A 24,762-nucleotide genomic window follows, 5' to 3' on the forward strand; every position below is an offset into this window, starting at 1 on the left:
CTAACTAATCCAGAGTAACTGCTAGGAAAAAGGTTGCTGTTGGTTCTGCCCTCTCTTGTATTGGTTGCAGTTTGCTCAAACATAGTAATTCAGAGCAAACTAATCCAGCAGGAAGGGAATATGTTTCTTCCAGTCTGATAAACTGACTTGGCCTACTGTTGTGGTCCTGTTGGCAACAAACCTAGCACAGGGCTGGACCCTAGGATGAGAATCAGGGATCCAAGACATCTTCCTACCGCTGGCAAAGCTGTTAGGCAGGCTCAGCCCTTTTCATTTTACAACACCCTGAGCAAACCCTTTGCTAGGTAAAGAGAAGCATCCAGCATGCTAAAGCAGAGAAAATGCTGCCACCTTCTCACAAAGGCTACTCAGACATTTGATCAGTCATTGGGCAGCATTATCTGGCATGTAGTGTGTTTTCTATACACAGTACACAACTGAATGATTCCCTAGAAGGGAGAGGCAACATTTCCAGATTCTCCACTGAAGTAAATATACAGAAATGTGTACTGCACACTTTGATGTGGCTTCTGTAAAACTCTATTCAAGTAGCTGTGATTTCCTCTAATATTACTGAGCAGAAAAACTATTACTAAAGGAAAAGAAAAAAGAACATGAAATGCAAGAAAACAGAAGTCTGCTGAAGGGCATCCACAGGATGGGAAATTACCTTACTGTATGGGAACACAGCCTAGCAGGAGAAACGAAGAACTGCAAGACAAAAAACCACAGGTTCCTACTCTCAACCATACTAATGGCTCATACATGGTCTTTCACAATTGTTTTTCCTTTGTCTTAGCTTATCCTTTAGCAAAATACTTACAGAAATGTCACTGTGATCTCTCAAGATGCAGAACATAACAGTAGTGGTGCACTAATCAGCAAAGCAGCTTCTGGTACGCACATGCTTCAAGATCCACTGATACAACATTATGCAGAAATGTAAAGATTATCGCCATCTTGCTCGTGACATCTAAGGACATGGTGTAATGCAAGGCTAAAACCAGGAGCTCAAACTTCAGTTTCAGATGTTGAGAGAGCGTCCATCTTCTGCTTTGACTGAGATTCATGGCTAACAATAACTCCTAGGATAGATGACATTTTCCTCAAAGCAGCATAAAAAATACTCTCAGGTGGCAGCCAGAAAACCTGATCTGAACATTCAGGTGGCTTCACTGACTACATAGAGCTACACTAAAAGATACAACTGAAAATTAAAAGATGTATCTTTCCACTCTAGGTAGGCAGAATATAAATACGTAACAACTATAATAATAAACTGAGGCCTAAATCTAAGGCCTGAGATTAGTCTTGGATTTAGTTTTTTCCTTATCAACATGAATTGTTGATTCACACAGTGCTGCATCCTGTAGTGTTCACAGCTCCTTGGTTACCCAACCAGAGTTGAAGCAGTGGACCAGGAGCCAGGTTGGAGTCCTGGATTTCTCAACAGATGTGTAACTGCACAGAGGTAAATTAAACAATCCTCACATTAGAGAAATTAATTCCTAAGTACTAATCACTCAAATTATTTACAGCATTTTGCGTTTATTTCTGTGCACCACTTAAGAGTTTACAGTAGCTGGCATTTTCAAATAGTAACACAATGATACCTCTTTAAGCTCTGTCCATTTTTGCTATACTGCTCAGTCAGCATCCCAACACTAACCAAAACAGAGCCATGGAAATCACTGATCACAGAACTGTTAAAGTCGGAGAAACTTTCCAAGATCACCAAGTCCAACCATCAACCTATATAACATATATAAATAAGTAACAAGACCTGCTGTGAAGTGTTTAAAATTTAATTGCCCATTAGTAAATCATACAGCCTAGAGCTTCCAAAACTCTATATAAGATGGAAGTTCTTTGGTTTGCTTTAAAGTTTTCTCATTTTCTTTAGGCTGTAGGCTTCAAAGGAAAAGGTCTAGGCCACTCTTGTACAGTATACAGCTGGGAAAATAGCTACTTTGAATAACATACAAAGCAGAGATTCCAAGGCCTTCCCATATTCCAATCTTAAATACAATGATCAATTTTTACGGCTCTTTTCCCCTTTTTGTGGAGGGAGATGTGTGGACTTCTATAATGAAGTCCCTAAGAGTTACACATCCAAACTATTTAAGTTTTAGCAGATCTCAGGATATGTTGCTACTTTCTGAACATGAGGAGGTTTTTTCCACTTTAAAGCCACATACAGTAGAGTCTCAGCCTGTCAGGGAAGAGGCGAAATCAGATTTTTGCCTTGTGTTTGCACTTGATGACTTTGAAGTAACATGTCCATTTCAAAATATATTGTAAACAAAAGAAGATACCTACTCTAACTTGCCTCTGGACTTCGGCACTAGTACTGCATGTTGCAATGTCTGAGGCTGTCAATCACATTTTAAAAGCTCAGCTGAGCATAGGTGTTCATAGTGTGCCACATAGTTTTAAAATAACAAAAGAAGACCAAGTGTTACATAAGAGAAAATTCAATACAGACTTCAAAATAAAATCACACCTAAGTCCCATTCCAGTCAGCATGCATCATTTGAGATTTTCTGAAGAATTACTTTTGCCCCTTAATGCTGAGAAATCTTCTCATACTTGGAAATAATTACAGTTTTAGTATGCATTTCGTAGAATCATAGAATGGTTTGGGTTGGAAGGGTCCTTAAAGATCATCTTGCTCCAACCCCCCCTGCCATGGGCAGGACACCTTTCACTAGAGCAGCTTGCTCAGGGCCCCATCCAAACCTGGCCTTGAATATTTCCAGGGATGGGGCATCTATAACTAGATTCATCTCTCATTCTGCACATTGGAAAAAACCCCGTGAACAATGATGTGTCTTAACCTTATCAATGCAGTATCTAATTCTGGTTGGTCTCTCTTTTACCTTACACTGACTTATATATCTTGTCTTATAAACCTTCTGTGAAGAAGCTCCTGTTAAAGAATTTAAGGTTATTCAGCTGAGTCAATTTAAACAGTGTTTAAATCATTGAAAGACACAAAAAGAGGTACTCATACTACAAGTAGAATGAAATTCAGAGGTACATTTTAACCTTCTCATTTACTTTTGAGTTATTTTAAACACATTCAGAAAAAATACTCAGTGTGTCGGACATGAAATGCAGAAGAAGCAAAATATATGACAAAACCCTATTCTCATAGTACCAATGCTCTCAAAAGCTGCATTTGCAATGATATTAAATTATGCTTGAAAACATTTTATACAGAGATTATTCTGGTCACGCCAGAAGTTTTCAGATTGTGGTTAGGGCAGAAAGCCTCTACTTGCTGTTATTGTAGCAGTCTAGACTCAGAATTTGCAGGAGAAAGATGGAATTCTGCTGTAAAGTTTTTAGCACTAAATAGTATGCAACTTTGTCAGAAGGCACAGACTCAATTTCTCACACACAAGCACAGGGTACTTGGAAGACTACTGGGCCAGCTTGTTCCACTGGCAAAACCTGTTTCCCAGCCCAACCTCTAACTGGCATTTCCCTGGTTCCTCAAAGATGATGTGATAACTTTCAAAGCTGCTGGAGTGACTGGCACAGAATCAGTTTTGAGTACAGACCATGGTAATACTTAGGAAGCATCAGTTAGTAAATGTTTGGAGTCTGGTGACAGCTGGTGTACCGCTTGGATTCATATGTGCTTTTCCTACAAGGACGCTGGTACATTCTGTTTTCAGAGATGACTGAGTATCTTTTACTTTCCAAGGGAAAGGAAATCCATATGTTCTTCCAAGAGGCACTTGGATACTTTTGTGAAGCACAGCCACTTGAAAAGCTTTGCTCAATGGATTCCTTTCAGTCCTGCTCTTAACCAGAACCACATTGCTGTTTTGACCTCATAAGAAACAATCTGTTTAAGGTTTAGGCAGGGTTCTTCCGTGAAAAAGACGACTCATACATTTCTCCTAGATCTTCTGGGTCACCATCAGTAACTACTGTAGGTCATCAGTTGAATTTTGTACAAATATCCTAACTCTCAAGCAGCTAAGGTCAGAGCCAGAGAGACAGTAGGTATTTAGGTAGCCAATTCCCAATAAACTTTTTATTACTGCTCTTTAACCCTCAAGTCATCAAAACTCTCATAGAAATACTATTTTTTCCTCAAAATGCTGAACTTCATTATCTTCACAGGCCAAGAAATATTCTGGTCTTCATATGGTTTAGTGGCTTGTAACCTACTTTATAATTAACCTGGAGCAGTGACTAAAATAGACAATAGTCCATAGATATGATGCTACTTTATTTAAAAAAAACCTGCAGATTATTAAAATGATGATGCACTGGGCCAAAATGAAGCAAGAAAAGAACCAAAACAACCAACAAATAAATGAAAATAGGAGAAACAAAAGGTTTAAAAAACCTTTAAAAATTATGTTCAGATAAAAGTGAAAATCCTACCAAGTAATGGCCAGGAACTGCATGATTTGGTTGTTAAGTTTTAGAAATCTTGCTCTGAAAGTATACATGACTTTTAACTTAGGAGTTGATTTGGAGATGTCGGTAAAATAATAATACAAATTCCAGCTTTACAAAAGGGTTGAAAAATAGAAAATGTTTAATGACAGGCAGTTTTGTGGGAGATTACTCTCTTACTTTCAACTGTTTGCATTTCAGCACAGGAGGAATGACCCCAGGCCAAGCAGAGAAGGACTACATAGGCAGCAGTTGCAGTCCTTCAACTGCTGAGAGCTGCTGGGGTGGCTCCTCATCATTGGAAATTTAGCAAGGCAAGAGGAAGTGGAGGATACAGAAGTGAGGACAGAGATTGTAAGAAAGACATTACATCCATCAGCAGCCAGCAGTGCTGGTGATACAATAATACAGTCTTGGTAATCCATGGCTTCCCCAGTTTCTGTCAGGAGATTGTTTTAACTACTCACTGACCTGTAAAGAAGGCCAAATATCAGTTTAGAGTGACTATTGACACCCTTTGTTTCAGCAGGCACAAGCAGGATCTTTGGCTTAGCTGATTGCTGTAGTCCCATGAGAAACCAGGAACTACCACCCTGCCTGGAACATGGGACAGGGAGAGACCCAAATTCCTTCTCTGCTACTGCTTACTGCAGTAGAAGAAAACAAGACCTTTGTCCTAGGCATACAAAAGATAATGTGACCAATCTGCTGGCTGTAACTCACCTCTGTTACTCATCTCTGGTAACTGAGTACCTTCTGTCCTGAAGTCCAGAACCTAATACCTTTCTCAAAAATATTTATTAACATGGATTTTGACAAAATACAGGGGGTTTGGAGATATTCACACCACACATTTTTGATTTGTGTATTTTGGTAGGTTTATTTGGTTTCGTGTTGTCAGGGTTTTTTTCAGTTTGCTTGGGTTTTTTAATGTGTCAAGTCCCTTCTTTTCTGGTTGTATTTGTGGTTTTTCTTTTCTACTATTTCATTGAACATTCTCATGATTTTATGTTGTAAAGCAGAGATACCAGAAGCATCCAAGCTAGTTTCTCAGTATTAGTCCATACATATTCAACTTCTTTCACAGCTTCCCTAAATGGGGGACTTTTTGTCTCCTCTTCCTAAGGAGTTCTAGAAAACCCTAGTTCAAATCCTTGTACTCAGAATAGCCTTAAGCCAAACACAATTGAAATCTCTCACATCCCAAGAGACAGCATCTTGACCCTGGGGCTAGACTAAAAATATGGCAGCAGCAAATCTGGAACTGCTCCATGGGTATAGAATGAAGGAACTTCCTTTGAGAAGAAAGCAGACACACAGGCAGACAGAATGACTCTTTGACTTTGTGTTTATACCACTTAATGCAAGAGGTAGGATGCCTGGTTCCAGGACAGTCTATTGATCTGGAGGCCAACAGCCTTGGGGCCAGTAGCTGTGATTACCGTGTTCCAGAAAACCCTGTAGGCTTCAACCACTTGGCTTCAGATCCAAACAGTTAGCTTATTGAATGTAATAATTTTTCTCTGGCATCTTTCTCAACCTACCTCATGGTTTCCTTTGCTCTTAGAATGCCTAGTGTATAAAAACCACTCTGTTGCAGAGCACAGCACAACCTCCCTTTGCTTCCGAGATCATCCCCAGCAAATTACCTTTTCCTGCAGATGTTACTTCCAAGTAACAAACAACTCTTAAAAGAAAAACAAACTTCCCAAAGTTTGGCATCCTCACCCTGGTGAATAACTGCAATTCATCACAACAATTTAAATAATCTATGAGTGCTGCAGTCAGAGCAACAGCACAATGAAGCTTCAGTGTTCTGCTGGAGTCAGGGGTGACTACCAGTGAGACAGATCTGAGTTGAATCCATCACCAAGTTTGTATATTTTCAGATAAGAGGCAACAGAGAATCTTATGTCAGGTCTCTAGACAGACATTTGGTGTGAATTATGAAACACATTTATTTGGTGTGTATTAATGAGATAATACAGGCACCACCAGGGACACAGCCCACATACTCTGACAGCAGCAAAAATAACATATGCATTTTACATTGAATTCAAGCATGGGACAGAAAAGCTTGTTTTCCCTAAAGCCTCTGTAAACTGTCCTCTTATTTATTATTTATTACCTTAAGTTATTTTCACATCTTTCTATACAGGTTTGAGAGATCCCAGTAGTTTCTTCCACCTGAGGACTCTACTGTAAGAGCCTACAAATCTTACGCTGCCTTTGTAATGCTCCATTGTGATGCTTCCACGGCACTCACTCATCTTCTATGGATTTGTTCAGATCTGTAATGCACACTAAATATGCACTGGATGTGGGGCCTGTTCCCCTGAGGGAGAAGAAAGGCAAGAAAATCAAGCACTTGCGAGAAGAACATGGAGAAAATGATGCAGACTGCCAGGCTTCTCTTTTCCTGGTCTCTTCATACAGAATGCACTTTCTTTTGCAGTACATCACAACCTCACAGCCTGCTACTTGTCATAAATAAAGGCATAGTTTTGTTTCTCTTGCAAGTCATCAGTAGCAATGCTATCAGAGTCAGACCTAACAGAGAACACCCTTATAAATCAAATTATAGATGAATTAACTCCTCATACAGCTTGGCAGTTAAATAACCAAAATGCAAAACTTTTCCTGAAAGCCATATTGTATCTTTACTAGTCCTTCAACCAAGCACTTTCAAAGTAGCAGCCTCTGTCAGCATTTATCTGCAACTACTGAATTACTATTGCTCCTCCATTCAAAATACAGCAAGCAGAAACCCAAATTCAGTCCATTGTAGATCTTGGGTGACATTTTCTGAATGCAGCACAATACACCCATCCACAGCACCAACAATGAGATTGGTACAGGCTGAATTCTGGAGACAATGCTACTTTCACAAACCACTTTGCAGACAACCGTGTCACAGGCTTCAGAACTGGTCCAATATGGACAATCCTCCCCTCTCTTCTTGTCCTAAATCCTGTGGTTCAAACAAGAGGCCAGCTGACCTCAAAAAAAAATTAAAACATGCACTGCCACCGTAGAAGAGGCAACTTCTCACCTTTCCTCTGCAAATCCCTAAGTCAGGGCAAGGCTATCCTCACTTCCTTCTAATGGGTATCCTGCCAACCCTATCACAGCAGAGAAGGACACAAAGCAGCTCTTCCTCAGCATCCCTCTGGTGTCTAAATGTTATATGAAATCTCCTGCCATGCTTGTAGGTGGCAAGGCTTGTAGATGAAGGCAAAAAATACTCAAAGCTGGACAGTCAGAATAAGTCTTACAGCCTGTTTGTATAAAGTGCCATGGAATATCCTTGCACTGAGAAGACTCTTTCCAGAAACAAACATAAAACTACAGGTCCCAAGTTCCTAAATTGGCAGCTCCTTTCCTTCCCTACCTATTTTCCTTCAACAAGCAGAAGCCAGTGTACTTTTCATATCTGTCAACACAGCCAGTATCAATTTCTTTGGTTGCTCGGTTCTGCTTACAACTCGTGTAATGCAGTATTCCCATATTGGTACAATAAGATGTTAGACACTGACAGCAGACCAAGATGAGTGAGAACACCACCTGCAAGGGTGAGTGCAAAAAATGATTTCATTTTTACTGTTAGAAATAAAAGACTTTAGTACAGATGGTACCACAACAAAGCCAACCAGAAAGAACTGCTTCAGCATAATGATTTGATGGGATCTAGCACTGAGACAAGCAGACTATAGATGTGTGTCAGGTATTAATTACAAGGAATTTCCAAGGCAGTCGCTACTTAAATGCACACAACTGTATATTCTTAGTGTTTAAGTTGTCAATTATTAATGACCAAAGTGCTTCACCTTACACATTGCTCATATGGCACTCTGCACAACTGCTTAAGTTGCACAGGGAGGAATAAAGTCAGAAGAGAAACCTGCTGTCTCTCACTGCTACAATCTGCTGAAACCTCACCACCAGTCCATTTCACTGCCCTTTGCTTGCCCGTCCTTCAGGCAGCTTGTGACAGTCCTGTGACAGCCCATGTGCACAGCAATATTAATTGCTTTCAAGCAGCAATTTGCCTTATTCTGCAATCTCCTTTAATTTTTTTATAAATTTGTAAGTGGCTTTATCATTTTCTTGAAGGATTTTCTCTAGTGAGTAAGAAGCCAAAGACTATAATAAAGACGGGAGGGAACAAGAAGAAAAGTCAGGGTTGCCAAATTTAAACACTTCCCCACATACTTTTTATAGAAAACTGAAAGGCTATGAAAGAAGCCTTGTCCTTTGTACAAGGGGTAGGTGTGCATTTATTTACATATGAGAGATAAATTCAGTCAGCTGAACATAAGGAACATCCAGGTGCTCACTGTAATTTCAATTACACACAGAAACAACCCTCAGCTGGCACCACCAGTAGCAGGGTTCTCTTTTCTGCTTTTGCCCTTACTGTACTTGGCAAAGGGAGGGCGTTTCAGGTGTACACTTCTATAACAATACAGCATATTTTGAATGTTCAAACACTTCCGAACAACTGTTTGAGGTAGCCAGGCGGGTTCTTCTGCTTGTCGTCCCTTTTAATGACCATTTCAAGAGACTTGAAAGATTTCTTGCACAGGTGCAGAGTCAATTGAGGGGAAAAAATGCATCTCACCAGAAATACCTGTGCTCTGGGGAGAATTTGAACAAGCATTGGAGGTACTGTACTGGTCTGTATTTATACTTGTCTACTTGCACAAACTCTAATTTATATTAAATAGGGATTAAGTACAGCTGAAGACATAAAACAAGAAATAGATGGATTTGGTAAAAAAAAGGCCCAAGTCAAAGGACTATCACACACAGAAGGAAGTACCACCATTTGATGCCTGGTCTACTACATCAGTGATGACTGGATGAACTCAGTTGATGAAGCTCACAGAAATAATGAAAACTCACCTCACACATGTCAGACCTCTGGATTTTCTGCACATATGTCATGTAAGTGGCATTTTCTAAAAGGTTTTCCATTTGGACAATGGTACCTTGAGTCTTCTTCCCTGGCAAGGCCTCTGTGATCAAGCCAGCTAAACATGCATGGCCAGGTATGCCTTGCCCTTCAGCAGACATGCAGTGGGAAAGAGATATCCCTGCCTGAGCTGTACTACTGAAGCCAAAAATCCTGTAGCTGTGCATCAGCAGGAAGTGTTAAGGTGTTACCAACTCAGACCCAGCCCCACTGTCCCAACTGTGAACATTTTTTGACTGAGTCATAAAAAAAAAAAAAAGACCGTTTTTAATACCTTTTTTACTATTTTAATGTGAGTTACTACACTACAGAAAAACTAATCTGAATATAAAAATAGCTCTTGGACAAAATAATTTGCATTTTATAGTACCTAACAGTATAACTGATTAGAAATGAAAAAAGCAGGTCAATTCAGCTCCTTAAGTTTTTAGTGCTTTATAGCTTTACTGAAAGAAAAAGAGACAAGAAAGAAAACCTTTGGGTGCTGAAGTACTATCACAGTTCTATGCTTTTTTCATCAGCAGTATTCTGTATGTTGATTAATGCTTGGAAATTTATTCACTGAAAGCATTTAACTGCTTTAAGTGTGTCACTTTCTCTCTTCTTACAAACTCTAGTAATTAAGAAGTGGGAAGGGGAGGTGTTGTGGGGACACCCATAACCCTGTTCTACTTTTTAAAAACACAACTTCCGTATAACTCTAATCTGTATACTCAATGACAACTATTTATAGGACAAGCACTGCCTGTTTCAGATCAGTCAGGAAGCACTAACATATGAACAGGTAAGCAAATTATTAAATGTCATTATTAGTATCAGCTGATTAAATTTCCCATAATAGAAGGAGTGCTAACTTGGGAGCAAGGAGGAAAAAAAAAAGAAAGAAACAGTGCATCTTTTATAGCAATATCAATGTACTGCCAAGACACAAAGCCCTCTCTGGTTGGACAAATTTTGGGGTCATTTTTTTAAAGCTTTTCTTATTTGACAAGCCCTTATTATCAGTGTCAGTGACCTGCATTCAGATCACCAGAACCCAGCTTCCCAGGACAAATGCCTGCACTGATCCTTTAGAAGGCTGTCCACTATGATGGTATGTGAAATGTAACTACCGTAAAAATAAATGCTTGTAAAAACTATGGTCAGAGGAACGTTTCCTCGAGCTTTCTAAAACACCAATGCAAACTGCTATCTGGAAGAAAGGAAGCATTACCTTTCAGTCACTTTTTTGCGAACATTAAATGGAAATTGACAGTAAAACATGAAAATGAAATTTAACTTCATTATAAACGGGTTAGCAGTCCATCCGCGTGTGTGTATCTTCCCCCCACCCCCCCCCCCCCCCCCCCCCCCGAGGAAAGAATCAGCCAGAAAAAGAACGCAAAGGAGTCACCTCTAGAAGCATTTAAAAGTTCAAAGAAAGAGCCGGGCATCTCGCCGGATTTTCGAAACCGCCAACGATTTCAAGGTGGGGGAATTGGCAGCCTGGCTCTTGGCGCCGAACTTACAGGGGGTCAATTATGGGTGATGCATCCTAACAAAACACGCCAGTCGCACGGGAGAGTTTGGGAAGCAGGCTCTCTCCAGAGCCCCCTCACGCCCAGGGCCGCGGGGCCGGCGGTCGCTCCGTGCCCCGGCGTGCGGCGGCCCCGGCCCGCAGCCCCGGCTGCCCCACACCGGCCCCGCCGCCGCCGCGGGGCCCTCGGGGGTCCGGGCCTCCCCGGAAGGCCTCCGGCAGCGGGCGAACCGCCTTTGCCTTACCCGTGGTGGAGAGGACGGTGCTGGCGAAGAAGAGGGAGGAGGTGAAGTCCCAGTTCCAGTTTCCCGAGGCGTTGCTGAGCACCGAGACGCCGTAGTTGCTGGCCTCCAGCACCCGCATCAGGAACTGCTCCAGCTGCTGCTCCGAGAGGCAGGCGTGCTCCTCCAGGAAGCGCTGCTTCAGCTTGCCCAGCTCCTGGCGCAGCAGGTCTTCGTAGGGCAGCTCCACCGAGGAGAAGACCACGGCGCCGAACACCAGGTAGAGCAGGTAGCCCAGCACCAGCAGCGCGAAGCACCAGGCGGAGCGGTGCTGCTCCACCAGCCGCACGCAGGAGCTGCCCGCCAGCGACTGCAGCATCTTCCCGAGCCGGGGCCGCCTGAGCCCCGGGCCGGGCCCGGCCGCTGAGGGGAGCGGGAGCTGAGGGAAACAGGATAGGGAAGGCGGAGTGCGGCCGCCGGCTGCCCCCTGAGCGGCCGCCGGCTGACTTTGAGGGCGCGGAGCGGCGCTGATGTGGCGCTCACGTGGACGCGCGGCGCAGGTACCGCGGCGGAGGGAGGGACGCAGCGAGGAAGGGCCTTCCCCCCCTCCTGCTGCCGCCGATGCTACTCCCGCCGCCTCGTGTTGGGACGCCGGCGCTTTCTCTCGCTGCCGTTCCTTGTCTCCGAGTAACGCGGGGAATCCCCCGCTGGCGCTCAGAGAAACCGAGCCGAGAGCCTCCCCCCGCCCCGCGCTGCGGCGGACGTTTATTCCCCTTTCCGCACAAAATTCTCTGGAGATTTCCTTGCCCCGCTGCACCCCGCCCCCTGCGGTGAGAAACCCCCAAAACAGCAATTCCTTCCGCTGTTTATTTATTGTTGTTCCTATTTACTTATTTATTCATTCATTCACGTTTCCACGCAGAGTAAGGTGACGCAGTGTGAAGCGGGAGGCTGACTTTCGTTCAGTGCAGGATGTGATGAGTTCAAGGAGAAACCCAGATGTCAGGTGTTGAAGTCCCCCCTCAGGTCTGTAACTTCAAAATGGGGCCTGTTAGGGGGTGCGGTTTGAACCAGGTGACCTCCAGCAGCTCCCCAAATAAGCTAAAGGAGTCTTTGCTCTTATGAGACACGTTCTTTTTAAATAGTGTGGAGTGCCTGGCTAGTGCTCAGAGCAGCGTCCATGGTGAATACAAATGCACTCTGCAGCCAGCCCTCTGTGTAGCCCCAGCCAGAGAGCTTCACAACTTTGACTCTGAATGCTTCTTTCTTCATCCATCTCGAACTCCAACCAGCAACCACACAGTAAACTTGCCAGATGAGGCTCCCCACCAGATGAAAAGGAACAGTAAAAATTACAGCTTCCCAAACTATCCCTTAGGGTGAATAAAGACAGCTTCTAGTAAAGGAGAGAGACAAGGTTCCCCAGTCACAAAGTTCTGCTATGGCCTTTCCACCTCTCAGCTGATGGCAATTTATACAGACACAAAGGAGTAACTTGCAAATTAGAAATTTACTAGAGCTGAGCCAGGGAGGTTTGGACAGAGTAAATAAAATCCAGCAACCTATCTTAAGCTGTGAGGTACCCTTCTAAGCTTTAAGGACTACTGCGGGAAAGTAATAGTAAAATGAAAGGCAAAAAAAAAAATTCGGGCTAAAAACTTGAAATTATATGTCAACATTTCCTTTTATACAACAGCTACATGAAGCTATGGGCTAAATCTGGCTTGACAGAACGGCTCATCCAGTTCCTGGTCTATTCCACACTGCCAGCCACAGCTGGGTCATTCCAGGGCCTTGAACACATCCCCCACCCCCGTGTTTCATTAAAATGTAAATATGCTCTTACATGCAAACAGCAGCTGCTTGAATGGTTGGTCAGTAGAGCACTGGGGGGATGTGGGAGGTACACAAGAGACAGGCTGAGCGGGCAGACTCGCAGACTCTCGATGACGTGCTGGGAGAATGCATGTGTGGTATTCGTGACGGGCAGTGGTCATGTCTTTGCTATAAAACAGAATTTTCCCAACCTTCAAGCCAAGTATTTGTTTAAAGGTTAGAAAATGTTTGCCTAAGAGCACACCTCTCTTCAGTTATAGGAAACTGTGGCTGGGTAAGCTGAATCAGCCTCCTTCAGTTTTCCATTTTTATGAATCAGTCATTGTCCATTTTTAGAAGCCTCTCACACTTGGAAGCTTGTTGGGCTAAAGAGAAAAGGAAGACTCTCTGCTGAACAGAGCTTGCAATACTCTCATAACTCAATTTTTATCTCCAAAGATTTTTAGAGGCATGGGCTGAGGGCAGCAATGGCAGAGTGTCACAGCTGTGTCACCAAAGCATCAGTTCTTGCTTCCAAAGCAAACATCTGGACAGTCTGAGTTTTAGCCACCATTACTGATATTCATATTTTAACTCAAAGCACCTAACATAATGAATAACTTAATTATAGATTTCTTTGGGATAGGAAGGTGTCTTCATATTCAGTTTTCTGATTTTGAGTGATTGTATTTACCATTATAATATGACATGTGAATGCAGTTATGGCATTCCAGCTTCATTCCACAGCGTGCTATATCCATTTACATGTTTTGCTAGTCAAAGATTAGGCTAGTCAAGGATTCAGTGTACTGAATTCTGTGTTATGTCCTGTATAACAGGATATCACAACATGCTTCAGCAGAGAGTCACTGAAATTGGGGAGCAGGCTGTTACAGAACAGCCCTTCCCCAGCAGAAGTTTCATTCTATGGTGATCATCCCTGTTAATAAAACATTAATCCAGTTAATAAGTGTACCACATCATCACATTGCTTGTCTACCAGCAATGCTCTGTGGTGACTGGGCGCCTTACTGTTGGAGAAGTCCAGCTGCAAGCAGAATGAAGAAACTCACTATGGGTAGATACTGGTGTTCTCCATTGCACAAAACTTCCTCTGAGCTACAGAAAATGCAAATACAAGCTGCCCATCTACAGGGGCAGAAAAGAAAGCAGACATTCTAGTCCACCATAGAACTGAGACAGAAACCACAGTTGTGTCCTGGGGTGCTAGAAAACCTGGGGTGCTAGAGAAAATTAGTAGTCTCCAACTCTGCTGCCTAGGGAGGTAGGACAACTCCCCTATCACATCACTGGGCTAGTAGCTTCCATGGCGTAGTCCAGAGGCTGAGAAAACCTTCTCTTGTACATTAAGAAGTGTAAGCCCCTTTCAGAACTGTATGAATCACTGACATTTTCTGCTGGGGGAAGTGAAATTGAAGTAAAGAAGCTTTTCTGTTAATGGCAGTCTGTCCTTCTCTGAGATTTTTGGTTAACTAGAATAATCTTTAATTACAGAAATATTTCCAGTGAAATGCTGAAGAATTGAGACATCAGAAGATGAGGAGATGGTGGCTAGAGGAAGAGGACAGCCTGGTGGCAGACAGTGACCAGAGAGGGGCATCACTGGACTCTAGTCTTTTGTCCAGTGACTGAAAATGACAATGGATAAAAATAGTAGCTTCAGTGAAAAGCAAGAATAGCTCACAGCAGTGCTCCAGTGCCCAGAGCCTGGTCTGTGCTGGGTGGCATGGGCCGAAGAGGAGATTTGACATGAAGACTCTGCTGCTGTAATCACTGAGCTCTAGTCATTGAGCAGGAATGAGTCTGGAGAAAGGGAAACACCCATGTTTGGCACTGTTACTTCTATCAAGACTATAAAATATTTTCAGCACCAGAAAGAAAAGTGAAAATTACTCATATGTACAGAAACTTCAAGTTGACCGAAAGGATTATTTATTTTCCTTTTTTTTCCCCCCCAAAAGAGTAGTCAGCCAGATCACAAAACTTTTCCCACCATTTGGAAAAAAAAAAGCCCTCCCTCTCATTATGTTGTAGAACCTTAAGTCCCAGAAGCTGGGTAAATAAAATTAGTTACCAGGCAATACTTATCCTGCCAAACCTGTTCTGCTCTGGCATACGTACAGCAGGAACTCACAGTGCAGGGAACAGAGGAGGTGGTGGTGAGGAACGGTGGGATGAACCAGGACAGTGTGGGAGGCAGTAAAAACTTCAGTGGGGAAAACGTGAGGCAGTATCAAAGCTGTGTCATCCTGACGGCTGAATATTGAATAGCAGCAAGGAACTGATTTGTCCTTCAGAACCTTTCTTCAAATTTGGCCTGGCTATAAATTCAGTGGTTATGACAAGTTTGAAGTCTGATCAGTCCTAAATTATGTATACATGAAGAAAGATTACCATAAATGTGACATTCTCTGAATTCACTTCTATTAATGATTCTGCCCCTAGAATATTTTTTAATGAAAGTGGTAAGAAGTAGAATCGTTCATGATTTGGTCTGTTAAGTGAAGGCTGGAACATAATACATTTTCTTTTATAGAAGAAAATTTTTTCTGATCAATTGTTTCTAAATACTCAATTTGCAAGCTTTTGCAAAAGTAAGTAGAAGGCTGGCTAGTGGCTCGGATTGAATGTCATGGCTCTGTGGGCACGCAGGATGTGAATTTATAAGAATCACAGGCACTAACACAAATGTAGTTAAGTTGAGAAGTAGTCAGATGGGTTGCCATGTGTTCTGTTTCCAATGGGTAAGGTGTTCTATTTTGGCTAAATGCAATTATCTAGATTTAGGTCAAATAAAGTAAAACTTAAAAAAGTTGAAACAACAGAGCCTGACTTATCAGGGAAAAAAGTAATCTTTGAAGAGGGGATGCATTCCCATCTTAATTTGGCAGGAGGATGGAGATGGAATAAGAGAGTACAGATGTATTTAGGTCTTTAAAATTTATCAGCAGCATACTGGTGACGGTAGATACATTGCTATGGAAGAAAAAGAGTCAGAAAATTCTGTGTCCATGTTCATGCCATTTCCAGCAAAACCTGCCTGGCTAAATTCTACTTGAGAGGGAAGGGAGAAGGCTTGAAATTTAGTGGTTTCCTCAAAAAAAAACCCCATTTAATGCTGCTTACTTAATGGAGCAACGCTGTCCACAAAGGTTAAGACTGCTGATGTGTGATAGCAAAGGAATTAATGTGCCTGGTTTGGACCTCTATTTAGGGGAAGGTTTGCATCATAAAGGAGTAGTGTTTAGAATCAAGGAAGTTTATATGCATGGTCAGGCACAATTTCTTTCTTGAGTGAGTCATCCTTGTTCAGTGTAAATATAATTTTCCTTGGAGTTGCAATAAGTATTCATATCGAACCAATGATCTTTGTTGTCCAGGTAGAATAACTGATAGATAACTGTTCTATTAAGATAAGCATTTTAGGTCATGGAAAAAGTAATGTCGTGTATATTTGCCATCAGGTTTACCAATGGCATTATCCAGAAAGCAGATTGGTTTCTCTAAGAGATATAGGTCCAATGGGGATGAGGGCTTCATATATGTACATAAATACACACACCCATGTATATACATATATGGTTCTATATAATTATATATATAGCATGCTTCTTCAAACTCCTCACTATTATATTCCAAGTTGTGCCATATCTTTGTAGAAAGGTAATTACCTGCTGTTTGTAGGATTGTGTTAACACTAAAGTAATGTACTAGCTCAGAGAATTCAGGATGTCATCATGACCTTATTAGTGAATTACATTAAATAAAATTCAACGTTTTCAGTAAAGTGACCTTGCCTTCCTAAGTTCTGTGACAGTCACCCAGCAGAATCAGTCTGTTTAATCTCTTGTTCAAGATGTTGAAAAGACAAATGGTTGAGGTACTTAATACTTTGTCCTGAAAAATAAGGGTTCAAGTCACAAAATACTTTATATTTCTTCAATCTACTCTGCAGAATTTTTTGTCTTTCTTCCCCCAGCTTGGCAATCTGCTCTTAAAGGTGGTCATGGTGGGAAAAAAAAAGAATGAAGTAGCTAAAGTGGGCTCACACAACTGTGGGTGTCCAAGCCTCCGTCCTGATCTTACCGGTTCTGAGACCAGTTTTGATTTTGTGTTGAATATGTTGTGCCAGTTCTTGGGCACCCAGGAAATGATGGTGTCAGCAAAGCCCACCAGCTTTCTCTGGGCCAGTTTCAAAACATACGGACTTAGAATGGATTACACATTAAATGGTCTGTCTGTAATTACTTTTTACAGCAGTTGGGCTCTATTTCCATGGTTTCTGATTCTGGTTAACTAGAGCGTGGTCCCAGTCTTAGTTTAGTGGTCCTGTTGGGCTATAGTGTACATCCTTTTACCTCTTTTAATTCAGGTTGCATTGCTGTAGAATTTGTGTACTTGTAAAATCAATTTTATGCAACAGGCTGAGTTGAACTTGTGTTACAGTGGCGGACAAAAACTTGGACCCAGCAGTGGTGACATTCTCTCTGACAGCTCATGCACCCTCTTACCCATTCACAGAAAGGTCACATTAACTTGTCAAAACAGCTTTCAGCTTCAGCTCCATTTCACTCTGTGTTCCTGGGCCACAGCACGTGTACACAGCACAGCACTGCTCTCCAAGGCCTCCTTGCCCTGGGCTATGAGTTTGGATGGAACAGAACAATATGTGCACGCTTGGACTGGATGTACTGGGACCAGTGTGCTGGAGCCTGGCCTGGACACTGACTGCTCTTTGACTCTGCCTTAGGCAGCTGGGCTCCAGCGACTGGAGATGTTTCTGAGGCTGTTATCCTTTGTAGCAGTAAATGTCTTCATGCCTGCAACGCAATGGTTCCAGCCCACAGGACACCTAGTGGATAGTGCACATCATCTCCAGGCCAAGATTCTTCGCTAAAGTAAGGAGGACTGGTGCTGGATGTAGCTGCCTGCATCATACAGGGCAGGTTCTTAGGATGAATTTCAGATGCTGCCTAGATGCTGCCCAAGAAGTGATCAGCTGTGGAAGAAGTAGGGTTGAAGATCTGGGAAAGGATCTCTTTCCTGCTGCATCCATAGCTGACAGCTAGGACCTGCTGCAGCTTGGCTTTTCAGGGCTCTAGGCTCCTAGAGAGCAATGCTAGTGAGAGGCCCATCTTTGCAGTGTCTAATATGTAAAATACATTCTAACCCAGATACTCAGGCATACCTGAAAACAACACTTGTGTCTGACCTTGCATATGTCCTGTGCTGTTTGGATCCTACGGTTTAAAGGAGCTTAATGTTTAACTGTAGGGTGGCATAAGTTCCAATGCTTCCCTGAAAATGTCCCAGTAGGATGGAGGACCCAGGCAACCTCTTCCCTGGGCACAGGCTTTACAACCAGCACATGGTGAAGGGGAGCACCGAAACAGGTATCCTTCTCTCTTCTGTATCTTCTTCTCTCTTCTGCATCTTCTGTATCTTCAGGTATCCTTCTCTTTCTGCAGGGCAAATCCGTGTGTTTTCTTGGTTGGTCCTGACAGCTCAGAGGCCTAACAGTTCTTCTCTGGGAGTGCAGCACAAACCAACATACTGTACCAGATGCCCTCAGCCGTGGCATTTATTCCTTGTAGCTGAAGGCCCACATTACCACAATGAAGTCAGTGGGAATTACTACTCGCCAATGAGGAAACACAGACAAACTATCTAATTTGGGATACTCCCACCTAGCCATGCTATTTAGACCAGTCCATTTTCCAGGCAACCCTTCTGCCTCAGCAGTGTTAAATTTTAATAAGTGCTATTCATTTCCTCACTGAACCAATGTCTGGAACAGCCTATGGGTACTATTGCCACATGCACCTGCTATAATGAACACCAAAGCCTATTTCAGTGACCTGAATCTTTTGAAAATTTAGTCCTTTATTTTTATCCACTTAGAGGGAACACAAGCTACAGTGCCCTACTTTTTCTCAACTGTGTCATCTGATTCATCAATCAAAATTGAGGCTGAATCTTCTTATCACCCACTGACTTTCAATCAACCTAACAAACTGATCAGAGGTACAAAGGAAGTGTTTTGTCCCTCAGCCCTACCCCTTTGCAAATCTCGAGTCATGCGAGATATTATAAAGTTAACAAAAAATACAATTTCAGGAAGGCCAAATCCTACACTCTTGGAAGTGTAGGTACGTGTACCTTGGAAAGGTACACTTAGATAGAAAGAACATCATGGGACAAAGAGAAAAACTCTGTGAAGTTAAGACAACTTTAATATGAGCTTCTATACTATTGGGTTGCTTAATTTTAAATATAATACAGTAGTAGTATTGTTTTATTCACTTCCATCAGAGTCCACTGTACACTCCTATAACATTTACCAGTACAGAAATATAAAAGGTATTTGGCCTACAGGCTGTTAAAGAAATGGCTTAAAATGTAGGTCTATCCATAAGAACTTCTGTGAAAAATGTGACAGGTTGTTCCCCTTTACTTTAGAAACCGCATGAAGCAGTTTAAAAATAACACCTCACCATCACCCCTACCACCAAAATCTGTTTTTCTTGTTGTTATGGCAAAACAAGTGTCAGTGACCTGATCCTATTCTGTCTGACTCATGAGACATATATAGGAAACAATTACAACACATGCTAGAAGATCATTCCTTCCTTCCTCTTAGAAACTCTTTCCCAGAATCCAGCCTGCAGTCCTTCAAAACGTCTTCAGTCTGGCCAGGAATAAAGAATAAAAGACTGAAATATCCCAGTTTCCAAGGTAAACAACTCACATTTCTCACTCTGCCACCATTTGTCTCCTGATGTCTTACACCTGATTTTAAGACAGATCTACAAAAAAGTTGAAAATATGTTAGGTTGGGACCTAACATTCGCAGCCCTTTTGAACATTGCCAACTGTGGATTTTCTTTTTCTACTGCGTTGTGATTGTCTCTACCTCCCCCACTTCTTTGTTTAAATTAGTCCCACCTGTGCCTCTTCTTGCTCCTAGTTAAAGTCCTCTTCTCCTACACATCCCATAAAGTAAATTTAGGACTTATTTTCATAAACATAAAAATGAAATAAAATTAACACTGGGTATATTTTTCAAGCTGTCCTTTCATAAATTAAGTCCTAAGCATTACCTCAGTGCAAACAACTAATGATCAAATCCTAAACCAGGCTGCAGAATTGACCATCAAGCATAGGTTTTCCAATGAAACTGAATTGGTGTTAAATTAATTTTGGGACAGTAGATACACAGCTTAGTATGAGGAACAATCTTGCTAACAGGTTTTATGCTTTGGATGAACTTCTGTTTCCAAGTCAATCACCTCATCACCTCCTCATACACCTCATAAACATAAAACCAATCAAAATATTAAAGATTTATATGAAGTTATAGTAATCAGATGTATTGCCACAATGACAATTACTTTTGTTTTGTGTTCATTAAGTAAATAGAAGATTTTTTTCTAGGCAGTGCACAGAGAAGGAAAAATGAAAGAGAAACCCTAATATTATTGGTTGTTGGAGTTAATTTTAGTATCACCAGTCAAAGGGACAAAAGAATAGTTTTCACATTGTACTGATGTCTTCTGTTTCATTGCAGTTAAATTCTTACTATGGGGAGTTTGACGATAAAATACAAAGGCTTTCATATGCTGTGTGCCTACCATACCACATTAAATGTTTCTTTATGAAAAAGCATTATTAATAGAGTGCAATTTACCTGCAACAGCACAAAACACTGTTGGTAAACAAAAATAAATCTGCTGATGAAATTCAGTACATCTAAAACCTAATACCGAATTGAAAAGAAAAGTTGTCTATAGAGGACCAACTTCTGGGCTGTATACACTTCTTCAGTTTATCTGAGCTTTGATTACCATCATGTAGTATAAAACATAGTACATTCCAAGGAGCGAAACCAGAAGAATCAGACTGTAATAAAAGAATGTTTCAGCAAGATTTTTGTGAGAATAGTGCATGGTCATACATATTTAACATTAAGCTTTGCTGATACTAAGCATTTAGGTTAGTGCTGAGTAGACCCCTTAGTCCTCAAAGGATTCTCAGTCCTGTTCCACAGGGGAAACAAGCATGAGAACTAGAGGAGAATATGCAGCAAGCAGCTGGAGGCTGAATGATCTCCTGTCAGAATTTCAGTAAGGACAAATCTCCCCTAGCCAAGATCAGTGAAAGTATCTTGTGGAGTTGTCGCAAATGTTTAAGGCAACTAGAAGAAAAATACTATTTGCCAGGTAAAAATAGTTACAAGAATCACACAATGGGTGAGGTTGTATGGGATTGTATTGATGAAGAAAATGATGATGGTTATTCCTACTAACCAAAACCATAGCAATTTGGTCCAAGGTTACAAAGAACCTCAATATTATTGAATATTTATATCTTCATGCTATTATCAAATCTACTCAGCCACAAAATTTATCTAATATATGATATTACTGTACCATAATTACTGAACAACTTAATAATTTTGAGCACTGAAAAAGAGAAATTTTCAGTGCTTTAAATCTCCTGACAGCTTGCGAGTGAGGAAATTCTGGTTTTCTGATTTTCTATCTGAAAATGGAGGAATAGAAACAGAAGATCACTTTCTGAAAGCCAGTCACCATGAGATTGGGAGAGGCATTTAATAACATAGTCAGGAGTGCCAGCAAACCCCTACTGACATCATTAGGAGTTGACATGTACAGTTGATAGCAGTACTTTTTTGCAATCCCATGAAGGACTTGCCTGCCTCCTAAACCTCTAATCCCCAGTGACTGAAGTTCCTGCATGGAGGAGAAAGCAATGATGGAATCAGTTGCCTTCTGCCTGGAAATGAAATCTATGTGCAAAGCCCAGGGAAAGCGGATTTTTTGATTTTTCTACAGCATGTAGAAGGGATGTCTGATTTCCCAGCTGCCTCTGCCAGAAAGTTTTGTTCCCTGGCAGGGTCTTACCTTGCTCCTTCTCTGGCCCACACTCTTTAGCTGTCAGTAATTCCTACAGGATTTTCTGAATGCTTGTATGCATGCAGCCATGTCCAAAACTCATCCAAGTAGAAAGGGTTGATGGTGACTGGCATCAGAGCAGTTGATACCCTCCCATGCTAATGATTCAACAAACATGGCTCCCACTAAAGAGCAGCAGTTTTTCCAGTTTAAATGGCAATGGATGAAGAATCCTATTGGTGTGCAGTCATTACCTTCCAGCACAGCACCTCAGGCAGAGCTGGCCTGACTTCTCGTGGTGTCCGGGCTGTGGTGGAAATGCCAGACATACACGAGGGACACTGCAGCTGCTGGCTTGCTGCCTTCTCCCTCATGTGGCTTTATGTGGCTCGTGTATGGTTTTCCGCAGGCAAAGGGGACAACAAACCTGAAGAAACATTGCACAAAAGAACCTGTAACAGCTAAGGAAAGCCAAGAGTCTTACAGTTAATTCCCTAAATGCCAATTCTGAAACCTGAAGATAGACACTCCAAAATTTTTAGCCACAGGCTTCTTTCTGCTTAGACATTTCCATTCATATTCTGTGATAGATAGACATTATTTTGGGAGAACAAAATGGGCTATTACCACAGGATCATATAAATTCTCCCTGTCTTCTGGGAAGTTCAGACTGAAAGATAATCTGGATGTAACTATCCTAAAACATTAAACATTTATGAAAAATATATATCACAGCATCTTACATACAATTGTGCAATATACTTTCATGACTTTGCTCCCAAGGCGCTTCTTTTGGATATTAAATTGATGAAAAATGGTGTGATGCTTTGCAGCAAGAAAAGATCTCTCCTCCAGCCCCGCAATGAACTCCCTAAGACGTATTTCTTCTGCTTCTTGTTAAAGCAGAAAACTGCATTTCCACCTCATCATTTTATATTGTAATGGTTCAGGTTATGAAAATGGAATAATCAAGAAAGCTATTTTTAAAATAGCTTCACTAAACTATAGCGGAAATGATATTGTCTGCTGAGTTAGAAAATCTGTCTATAATTAGATTTAAATGTCACTCATTTCAGGGCATTTTAGCATTTCTGCAGACCATAGACCTTATGAAGTGTATAGTTCCACGGTATAGCCTTCCTCTTTTGAAAATTATGACCCTGTGGCATGCTTTCAGGAAATGATGTCTTTATATCAGCTGTAAAAGATAATCTAATAATTGATGCAGTCTCATTCCTGTGGCATAGTTTGTTTTCATTTGCTTTTCTCTATGTATTGTGTGTTGTAGGATTGAGAGGAAAATTATTCATCTGTATCTAAGGATAGTACAGAATTTTACTATAAATGTCTCTATTTTGTATTTTACAAGTGATGCTTGTGTATATAAAGTGCTATTTACTCTACATAAAGAGCAGTGGAATTTCAACGATTGTAGTATTGTTTCTCATTCTGCAATCTTACTGTATAAATAAACAAAGTTTAGTGTGAAAGATAGTTATATAGCTGTCCTTTTGCAGAAAAAATGGCAACTGACCAGCTCTTGTTGTGTTTTTTTATTGCCTGCAATAATGCCATCACTTATGAGGTTAGGTTTTTTACTCATCCACCTGTGGTGGCTGTTTCCAAACTGAGATTTGTTTTCTGAAAACTATACTGAAGGGTAAAAAGTGACTCCTAAAGAAACTGTTGACGCCATATTGTTAGTTCATCTGGTTATTAAGACATTGCTATGCTTTATTGTCTTCTGGGTACACCTACAGCATATAGGATATGTATAGGGTGGAGAGATGGAGAGAGGAGGGGGACACACAAGCAACTTGTGGTGTTCCCTGGCCACCTCGCAGCTCTGCCACATGTCCTGGTGATGTGTAAGTAGTTGCTGCAGTGCTGTCAAACCTCCATGATCCTTTCCTCCTTGTCTTCCACTCCACTTCTGACATTTGACCAGCTCAGATATGTTCCCCAAATCAGTCTCTGAACAGTGGGAGGGAGGGGAGGGAATGGGGACTAAAGGTGCACAAGGCCAGATCATCATCCAGCATTGAGCAGAGTAAACAAGACCAGTGTAGATGATTTGTCACACTTGCAATTCTGATGTGGATGCTTTCATCCTTGAGAACAGCAGAGCTGACCCTCTCCTCTACCAGGAACACCTTGTTCTCAGGTGGTCAACCACTGCTGGATTTGTGTTTAAATCAATTGAAGTATAATGCAGTGGAAATATTTCCCTTTAAGACCTCTGGTTTTCAGAAGACATAGTTCCCCTTGTTAGCCAGAAATGAACTGTAAAATTCATACCTCAGCCCAGATGAATTCTGACTGTACTTGAAACTTTAACCTAATTAAACTGTTAACTTTAAACTCTGACATTAAAAGAAAAAAAGGAATATTTTTTGCATTTTGTAGGTAAGGCAACATCTCCCATTTTGGTGGCCTTTGTACCACACAATGTTGAGTTCAGACATTTCAAATCTAATTAGGGCATATACATGGACTTCTGCAAACTTGCGATGTAAGTAAGTAGAGCCATGATTTCCAGCTCAGGTGACCCAGCCTGCCTGGCTCTCCTTGCTTACCAACCATGCGGCTGGTGAAACAATGCAATTTCTTTTATCAAAAAGTCCTGACTCCAAAGATCTGTCACTGCAAACAGTCATGGGAGAAAATCACATGCCACCCTAAAAAATCAATATTGAAGAATAAATTGAACTATAATAGTGTGTCTGTGTGGTTATTTAAAAATAGATGAACAAAGAAAATGCAAAGCATGCGAAGCAGCCAAGAAAGGTTTACAGAGACTCAAAGGCTGAAAAATCCCAAGGAAACTCCCCTTCTAGAAGCAGCCTAGCTCAACACCCTCTGAAATCAGAAAAGTGGCTT

General features: G+C 41.5%; 1 protein-coding gene across 1 annotated transcript in view; it reads right to left on the reverse strand.

The window, feature by feature from the left end:
• The window catches only part of KCNK1 (potassium two pore domain channel subfamily K member 1), a 31,374-nt gene extending 19,469 nt beyond the window's left edge, over positions 1-11,905 (reverse strand). Inside the window, exon 1 of the mRNA XM_038132432.1 lies at positions 11,156-11,905. Coding sequence (XP_037988360.1) covers positions 11,156-11,510 — 355 coding nt within the window. The 5' untranslated portion in view covers positions 11,511-11,905. The remainder of the gene's footprint in view (positions 1-11,155) is intronic.
• Positions 11,906-24,762: the final 12,857 nt, after the last annotated feature.

This window comes from Motacilla alba, chromosome 3 (assembly GCF_015832195.1).
Source record: "Motacilla alba alba isolate MOTALB_02 chromosome 3, Motacilla_alba_V1.0_pri, whole genome shotgun sequence".
Classification (NCBI taxonomy): Eukaryota; Metazoa; Chordata; class Aves; order Passeriformes; family Motacillidae; genus Motacilla; species Motacilla alba.